At 49.7% G+C, this 9,300-nt stretch overlaps 1 protein-coding gene and 1 non-coding gene across 2 annotated transcripts in view; both read right to left on the bottom strand.

Moving 5' to 3' along the window:
* TRIM27 (tripartite motif containing 27) overlaps positions 1 to 8,914 on the bottom strand; it is a 23,913-nt gene extending 14,999 nt beyond the window's left edge. Inside the window, exons 1-3 of the mRNA XM_017520034.2 lie at positions 8,179 to 8,914; positions 6,576 to 6,671; positions 3,208 to 3,438 (exon numbers count right to left, since the gene is read on the bottom strand). Coding sequence (XP_017375523.1) covers positions 3,208 to 3,438; positions 6,576 to 6,671; positions 8,179 to 8,625 — 774 coding nt within the window. The 5' untranslated portion in view covers positions 8,626 to 8,914. The remainder of the gene's footprint in view (positions 1 to 3,207; positions 3,439 to 6,575; positions 6,672 to 8,178) is intronic.
* On the bottom strand, positions 2,391 to 2,521 carry LOC119469720. The gene has a single exon (XR_005198555.1). It is a non-coding gene; the product is annotated as a small nucleolar RNA SNORA11 (small nucleolar RNA).
* Positions 8,915 to 9,300: the final 386 nt, after the last annotated feature.

The following is a 9,300-nucleotide window of genomic DNA, read 5'->3' as shown; positions in this document are numbered from 1 at the left end:
AAAAAAAAAAAAAAAAAAAAAAAAAAAAAAAAAAAAAGGAAGTATGTGAAGTGAAAGGAAAAGGCCGCATATTGCATGATTTCAATCATTTCTAATATATAGAACAGACAAATCCACAGAGCCAGGAGTTAGGGACAGAAGGAAATGAGGAGTGATTGCCTAATAGCGTGGGGTTTCCTTTTGGGTGGTAAAAGCATTTTGGATCCAGATGGTGGATAACTGTACAACTTTACTAAATGCTACTTTTGTGCCAGATTTTACACTGTAAAATGGTGAAATTTAGGTTACATATATTTTAAAATAAAAAAAAAACAAAGAAGCCTGGATGTGGTGGCTGATGCCTGTAATCCCAGCACTTTGGGAGGCTGAGGCGGGTGGACTGCTTGAGCCCAGGAGTTTAAGACCAGGCAACATGGCAAAACTAGAACTCTGCAAAAATTACAAAAATTAGCCAGGCATGGTGGTAGACACCTGTAGTCCCAGTTACTTGGGAGGCTGAGGTGGGAGGATCATAAGCCTGGGAGGTTGAGGCTGCAGTGAGCCATGATCATGTCACTGCACTCCACTCTGGGTTTCAGAGTGAGACCCTGTCTCAAACAGCAACAATAAAAGCTAAGAAAAAAACCCTCAAATCCATCTTGCAAAACCCAATCCTGGATGAGACTATCTGCTTTCTCAGTGCCTGTGCCACAGCAGTCAAGATTTAAGAATGCAAAGCTAATAAGAAAGTTACACAACAGGACAGAATGGTTACACTATAAATAGATGTTCACGGACCAAACACTCCTCCTGGTTCTCGCTGGCCAAGTGACTTTCCCATACTCCGAAACAGTAACTGCTTCCCATGCAATAGAAGACCCTGTGAAACTAATTCCTGGCACATAGATTTTAGTTCTCATTTCCACCTGCCTTCTCAGGAACCATGCATTGTTTGTTCATCAGTGTATCGTTGCTGGCGACTTCGGTATTCCCTCTCCCTTACCTGGAAACCTTACAACATAGACTCCTTTCCCACTCCAGATAAAACTCCATCATCCCGCCTCACCTCTAGGTATTTTATTACACCCTCTTCTCCTCAGTCATCTACTTGTGCAGTCTCCGGTGGTTGCGGTCCCTGCTCAACTCCCTCGAATATGGCTCCTGCCCCAATTATTCCATTGTGGCAGTTCTACATAAGGTCTACATAATAATGGCCATGCTATTAAATCAAATTTGCATCAGCTTTGCAATTCATAGTAATGCAATTTCACCTCAATTGCATTACTATGCTGTCCACTCCCTCCTTCCTGAAACAGACCTGGTCACATTCTACCTCCCTGGCCAACTGTCTTCTTTGCAAAATCTTCATTTTCTCCCTGTCAAATACTGATGTTCATTACAGTTCAAGCTGTCTTTTATTATTCTAAACCATGGGTTGGTAATCTTTCTTAAAGGCCAAGCCGTAAATATTATAGACTATGTGGGCCATATAATCTCTGTTACAACTCAACGCTGCTAGTGCAGCAGAAAAGCAGTGATAGATAATATGTAACAAACAAATGAGCACTGCTGAGTTCCAGTAAAAACTTATGAGTACTAAATTTAAATTTAATATAATTTCACATGTAATAAAATACATTTGGCTGGGCGCAGCGGCTCACACTTGTAATCCCAGCACATTGGGAGGCCGACGCAGGTGGATCACTTGAGGTCAAGAGTTCAAGACCAGCCTGGGTAACATGGTGAAACCCCATCTATAATAAAAATATGAAAATTAGCTGGGCGTGGTGAAGGGCACCTGTAATCCCAGCTACCCAGAGGCTGAGGCAGGAGAATTGCTTGAGCCCGGGAGGCGGAGGTTGCAGTGAGCTGAGATCGTGTCACTGTGCTCCCTCCTAGGAGACAGAGTGAGACTTCATCTCAAAAAAAGAAAAAGAAAAAGAGAAAGAAATACATTTCTCTGATTTTTCCCATTTAACGATGTAAAAACCATACTTATTGCCCAGGATATACAAACACAGGTGATAGGCCAGGTGCGGTCGCTCAAGCCTATAATCCCAGCACTTTGGGAGGCCGAGACGGGTGGATCACGAGGTCAAGAGATCGAGACCATCCTGGTCAACATAGTGAAACCCTGTCTCTACTAAAAAAAAATACAAAAATTAGCTGGGCATGGTGGCGCACGCCTGTAGTCCCAGCTACTCGGGAGGCTGAGGCAGGAGAATTGCTTAAACCCAGGAGACGGAGGTTGTGGTGAGCAGAGATCGCGCCATTGAACTCCATCCTGGGTAACAAGAGGGAAACTCCGTCTCAAAAAAAAAAAAAAAAAAAAAAAAAAACCCACAGGTGATGGACCATAATCTGCTGACCCTTGCTTTATGCCATCATCAATTTTTTTTTTTTTTTGCCCCACATGTAGAGCATTTGTTTGTAGGGAGTTCACACAAGCTTCATGCCTCTCATCACAATGACTCCAGGTTCCTGTTGGGTGTGTTATAAACAGAGGAGCCATTCTTCAGGCCCCCTGCTCTGAGCACACCTCGCCATCATAAAATTTTAATGGCTTTTATCAATACCTATAAAAACTGTCCGATCGCCACACTAAAATATAACTCAGGAAAGTTTATTCAGCTCTTAATCCCAGGGCCTAGAATGGTGCCTGATACAGAGCAAATAATATGCACGGAACGAGCAAACGCAGACAAGCATTGGCTCATTCCCTGTGGCTTTGCTGGAGTCTGTGCAGCTTCATCACCAGCTCTCCAGGGTTAGACCACAAGACCTCTCAGCGAACATAACCACTCCTGCTCAGGTGCTCACTGTTTTGGGGCATAGTCATATGTTAAAACTACAAGATACTGGAGTGAAGACAGTGTTTGAATGACATGTGGTCTAAGCCCCTCGTTATTAACACATGAGGTCACTGAGGCCCAAAAAGGTAGAGAGCCTTGCCTGTGATCAGACCACCTGTCAGTGCTGAGCAGGCCCAAGCACCAGGTCTTCTTTTTGCCATTCTCTTGAGACAATGCAATTGACTAATGCAAGTTGTGCCAACCAGAACTTCTAGTTTACATAGTTTCCTTCCACAGTGCACAATGCAGAGTGTGGCAAACTCTTGCTATTCCTGAGAATTAACATGAAGACAGGGCATCCTGGATACTACTTGGCAAAGAAGAAGGGAGGCTACTTTCAGTGGACGCTGCTCTGGCAGAGCTCTGTAAGCCTTACCTGCAGGAGCTCCCTGGTGGGCTGCTGCTGCTTCTCTTCCAGCTGAGCGATGAGGCCACTGAGGTGGGAGATGTTGCAGGAGAACTGGGTGATGGCACCGTTGATGCTATTGTAGATGGCCAAGTCCAGCTCCTCAAGGCGGGCCAGGAGGCGATACTCATGCTCCTTTAAGGAGTGATACAGCTGCTCAAACTCCCAAACAATCTTCTCCCTTTCCATCTGGGTTAGGCTCTGTGCAGACGACAGGAAAAAGCAGTAAAGAGAAAAATGGCTCATTTCTAGGGCCTTCAAATTTCTCCCCTGGCCACCTACTGCAAGACCTCATCATGGATGAAACAAGCGGTGTACCTGAAATGAACCTTAGAAAGACTGAAAACAAACAAACAAACAAAAGAAAGAAGCACAGTGCTAACTCATTCTTGCCTGTCTTTACTGACTGGATATATAATGGCAAGGAACTGAGTTACCCCAGTGACCATTAAGACAAAATCCCTATTCACAAGTAACTCAGAGAAGTGAGTCAGATTCATGTGATACACGTAGTCATGGTAAGGTGATTAAAGATAGGGTGACAGCCTGCAATGAAAGAAACTGGTACGGTCTTCATGGAAGCAATTTCAGTGCTTATGGGATGAACGAGAGTCCACCACACAGGCAACAAGCAGGAAGCCTTTCCAGGCCGAAGAAATGGCACAGGCAAAAGCGTGGGGAGAGAAAGCAAACGGTGCTCTCTGGCTGGAGCACACGAGTGCCGAGGGAAAAGATCAGAAAAACTGAGACTTTGTCACACCTTGCTGGCAGCCTCTGTTGCAACTGGGAGGCATGAAATACTGTCACACGGGAAACGGACAGGGTCAGATATGTGCCCTACGGAGGATGGGCAAGTGCAGCTTCCCTGCCCAATTTCCCTTCATATATAACCCATACCCTCTACCTGTCTTTCACAGGTGTTCACAAAACACTGTCTCTAGCTTCAGGTGGGAGAGAGGTGGTTTCCCCATGGTTTCCTCTTGGTGCTCATTTGTTTGCCATAACTTATTGTCTTTCTTTCTTCAGCCGCCCCCACCACCAGCAGGTCTCTATTAAAAAGTTTTGTTCTAAACAAGGAGCAAGCAACAAGCTCCAAAGAAATCAAGTGAGGTCGTACCGGACACAGCCATGCCCTGCATTTATGTACTGACAATGGCTGCTTTTGAGCTGAGCTACAACAGAGCTCATCAGCTGTGGGGGAGTCCATAAAGCCTACAAAGCCAGAAATATTCACTACCTGACCCTTTTTAGAAAAGTTGGCAACGTCTGTACTAAACCCAGCTTCTCCCAAGGGCCTTCCCTCACTGACCATCCCTCTAGTCACCCGTATTAGACACGCACTATGTACACATCTTTGTTTATAAATCCTTTTCAAAAGTCACACTTCATGTGAGCTGGATAATTCTTTCAAAGACATAAACTATACAAAATAATCTTAAACAAAAAAGGCTGAAACAATCCTTAAATATCAACTAATTCAGTATTTCTCAAAGTGGGTGCTACTGGCACCTTGGCAGGACAATTCTGCCTGGCATGGGACTGTTTCTTGCATTGTAAGACACTTAGCATGCCTGCCCCAACCTCTCCAATTGCTCGAGTCTTCTGAAGACAGCCAAAGAAGGGCCGGGCGCGGAGGCTCACGGCTGTAATCTCAGCACTTTGGGAGGCCGAGGCGGGTGGATCACGAGGTCAAGAGATCGAGGCCATCCTGGTCAACACGGTGAAACCCCGCCTCTACTAAAACTACAAAAAATTAGCTGGGCATGGTGGCGCGTGCCTGTAATCCCAGCTACTCAGGAGGCTGAGGCAGGAGAATTGCCTGAACCCAGGAGGCGGAGGTTGCGGTGAGCCGAGATCACACCATTGCACTCTAGCCTGGGTAACAAGAGCGAAACTCTGTCTCAAAAAAAAAAAAAAAAAAAAAAAAAAAAAAAAAAAGAAATACCTACACACCATTGCAGAGGACAGAAAGGCAGTACTAGCCTTATGAATCGAGTCCAACGTACTCATTTCACAGATGAGCAACTGAGGTCCAGAGAGCCTGTATGACTCCATCTTTGCAACTGAGCCTGGAAGCATGTCCAGGGACCCAGATGCTCAGAGAAGGGCTTTTCTCCCCTTTGACAATCCTTCCACAGAGGATACCATCATGTGGACAATGACCTGAGTCCACTCAGGCTCACTGAGAAGATTTTCCATCCATCAGACCTATTTTCAAGGAGAACTGAAGTCTCAGTGCACTGTGTGGGCAGAGCAAGTGGTGGGATCTCAGTACTCCATGGGGATGAGTTCCTTGTCCAAAAGTTCTTTACTGCACCCTGCGAGGACTGACAAAAGGATGCTAGGCTCTACTAGTCTGGGACTTTACTTTTCAGATAGAAATACCTCTACTCAATGGAGATCTGTCATGTTTTATTTATTGTTCCAAAAACACTGTTAAACACCTAGGCGGTATTTAAAAATGTTATAATATAAAAATGCATTTTATAAATGTCTCTGTACTTTTTGTTGGTTTTTTCTTTTCAAAACAAAATTCCTGGCTGGGTGCAGTGGCTCACACCTATAAACCCACTTTGGGAGGCTGAGGCAGGTGGATCACTTCAGGTTAGGAGTTCAAGACCAGCCTGGTCAGCATGGTGAAACCCCATCTCTACTAGAAATACAAAAATTAGCTGGGTGTGTTGGCACATGCCTGTAGCCCCCGCTACCTGCAAGGCTGATGTGGGAGAATTGCTTGAACTGGGAGGCAGAGGTTGCAGTGAGCCAAAACCTTGCCATTGCATTGATGACAGTGTGAGGCCCTGTCTCAAAAAAAAAAAAGAAAAAAAAGAAAAAAAAGAAAAGTCCTAAATACCTCTATCATGAATTAACACATCAGCCACTTGTCAAGGCCTTGAGACTGGAAGAAGAAAACAGAGTAAAAACTCCACAATTAAGGCACTGTCAAGGGGAATAACCCAGAGAGAAGCAACAGTGGGCCTTATACAAACCCTCTACACGCACTTGTCTGCAGAATGGTACCAAAGAAAGCTAACTGTACCCAATAATTTTATCTATCTCAGTTTTGCCAAGAATCAACCGTGGCCTATGCAGTTAGCAGGTTAAGCTTTATTGACAGGTCTGGTTTCCAAGGGTTCCAAACTAGGCTCCTCCATCCTTTCCCCTAAAGTAAGGGAATCTCTCAGTTCTCAGGGTGAGTTCCCCTTGCCATGTGTGGTTGATCCACCTCTACCTACAAGTTCTGGATGACTTGCTGGAGAAGGTTAAGGGAAGTAACATCAGCTCTACAGAAGAGGGGAGCACCAGCAGAAGCAACTATGAATTCCAACAACCCTTACCAAGAGTTCGGCTCGTGCCTGTTCCCCCTGGGCCCGACGTCTCTTCTTTAAATCTTTCACTCTTTTAAGATGGTCCAGCTGGTTCTGGATCTGCTCCTGAGAAAAGCAGAACAGATGAGCAGTTCAAAATTAAGTAGACCTTAGCATCAGCATGGTCATCCTTTTTTTTTTTCCGAGATGGAGTTTCACTCTGTCATCCAGGCTGGAGTGCAGTGGCACAAATCTCAGCTCACTGCTACCTCCACCTCCGGGGTTCATGCGATTCTCCTGCCTCAGCCTCCCAAATAGCTGGGACTACAGGCACGTGCCACCACACCCAGCTAATATCTGTACTTTGAGTAGAGATGGTTTTCACCACGTTAGTCACGCAAGTCTCAAATTCCCGACCTTGTAATCTGTCTGCCTCAGCCTCCCAAAGTGCTGGGATTACAGGCGTGAGCCAGCTCACCCAACAGCATGGTCATTCTTATCACAGATGGAGTCCACACACACGATGCCAAGTCCCTAGCTGGTGCTTGTCCTCAGGCCACAGTGCCACCCACAAGATTAAGACCCAGGGCACAGGGACCATCAAACCCCGCCTCTGGCACTTCGTGTCTATCTGAGCAGCCTGTGGCTTCAACCACTCAGCTACTGCGTGAGGACTATTTGTGTCTATCTTAAACAATGAGTCATCTACCTGTCCCCGGTCAGATATTGCATGACTTAGTGGAAATGTGACTGGAGCAGGAGGCTGGGAGTTGTGTGGTACTGGAGCTTTTCCTCACAGGTATACTGCGAAAGTGACTTATTTTCCTCATGTGTGACATGGGCAAACACCATCTTCCCATCCTGCTCCAGACGTATTACCAGTGAGTGGAATAATATAGCTGAAAGGTCCATTAATGTTAAGTGATTACACATGAATGTACTCACATTTAAACAAGGACATGCATTCCTGAAGCCCTCAAGATACAAAAAACACACAGTATCATGGACTTGTAAGGCAGGTCGCCTTACAAGTGCTTTACATGTAACACTTTGTCTCCACGTTACTGATGAGCTGTGCCGGTCGGCAGACGGCTCTGTGCGTCCCATGATTCCACATTCTTCCTCATAACTGTGTTATCTCCTGGGTCCCAGAGTGTTTAAACGACTTACTCAGGCAGCAAAGAGCTGTTATTTTCTGTGAGCTTCCAGAGCAGGGCAGACTGCACGGAAGAGCTGGAGAAACGCTTATAGACTAAGGAATGGCCGTGGGTCAGTTAACGTCTGAGCGCGTTTTTGTCTGCGAACCGGTGGGAGCGGAGCGTGTTCCCAGCTTGTAGATGTGCGCGGGTTGTATGCGCTTCTTTCATTCTGTCAAAAGGCCTCCGAGTACAACGCGCCCGCGAGGCAGGAAACTCGGGGACAAACGGAGCGAGGAGAGTGGGGGTGGGGGGACTTGCGGCTTCTTCGCCAGCCACAGGTTTTCCTCCCGATCCGAGCGTGGAGGCTGCGGGGCGCACGGGGAGGAAATGACGGCTGCGAACCAGCCCCACGTCCGGCTCAGCCATTTTCTGGGCGGAAAAAGGACGCCCTGGGCTCCCCCTCCCTTTGTCCGCCGCCCGCGCCCCCAGCTCACCTTGAAGCCCTCCACGGCCTCCTCGAGCGGCAGCACGCTGTGTCCGCGGTGCTCGCGGGAGCGGTCGCACACCACGCAGATGGGCGTCTGGTCCTGCTCGCAGTACAGCTTCAGCGGCTCGCGGTGCTTCTCGCACGCGCCCATCTCCCCGCCCGGGCCCGCCGGCCGCTCGGAGCGCAGCTGCTTCACCAGCTGGGTGACGTTGGCCAGGTGGCGGTTGGGCCGCAGGTGCCGCTGCGGGAAGGTCTCCCGGCACTGCGGGCACGACACGTTGGTCTCCGCCGCGCCCCAGCAGCGCGCCAGGCACGCGCCGCAGATGTTGTGTCCGCAGTCAAGCATCATGGGCTCGGAGAAGTACTGCAGGCACACGGGGCAGGTGGTCTCCTGCTGCAGGCACTCGGCCACGCTCGCGGACGCCATGGCGGGGCCTGCGGAGCGCACGGGCATGGGCCCCAGCCGAGCTCCGCGCCGCGCCCAACTCTCCCGCGCTCTCCGGTCGCGGTTCCCCGGAGGCGCGGGGCGGGCGGAGGGCGGCGCCTCCCGGGCCCGGATCCAGACGTGCCCGCGCCGCGAAGACTCGAGGTGGCCGCGCTGCTTCCCGCGCCCGGGCCCCCGATGAAGGCGCGAACACGCTCGGGGGCAGGGCCGGGTCGCCAAGGGGCAGAAGCCCAGGGCCAGGCGCGGCAAGCGCGCAACACAACGTGGCCGCGTCCGAGCGGGTCCCGGCGGCCGCGCAGACCCCACCCCGGCGCGAGCGGAAGAGGCGGCTCGGCGGGCGGGGCTTGGCCCGCGCTTCCCACGAGAGGCTGGATTTTGTGGCCTCGGGGCCTGGGCTTTACCTCTCGGAAAGGCCGAGGAGGCTCCGCCGCGGTCCCTGGGCGGGTCGCGCCGAAGCTCCAGCCTCGGGGACGGGCACGAGAGCAGGTGCTGTCTCCGGGCGCGGCGCTGACCTCCGGGCCTGCAGGCTTCCGCGGCTGCCGGGCCGAGCCCCGCGTCTTTGTTCGGTTTCCTTTTGGTGCCTGGGTCTCAGCCCTCAGAAGAAAGCTGGCTTTGTGTGGGTGCCGAGGAGCGGAGACGTCTGGCCCCCCGCGAGTCTGGAGGATGAGGGTTGCCGACTGAGCC

This window comes from Cebus imitator, unplaced genomic scaffold (assembly GCF_001604975.1).
Source record: "Cebus imitator isolate Cc_AM_T3 unplaced genomic scaffold, Cebus_imitator-1.0 Scaffold793, whole genome shotgun sequence".
NCBI classification, from domain to species: Eukaryota; Metazoa; Chordata; class Mammalia; order Primates; family Cebidae; genus Cebus; species Cebus imitator.
The sequence above is the reverse complement of the archived record's forward strand: the minus strand, read 5'-3'. Positions and strand labels throughout refer to the sequence as shown.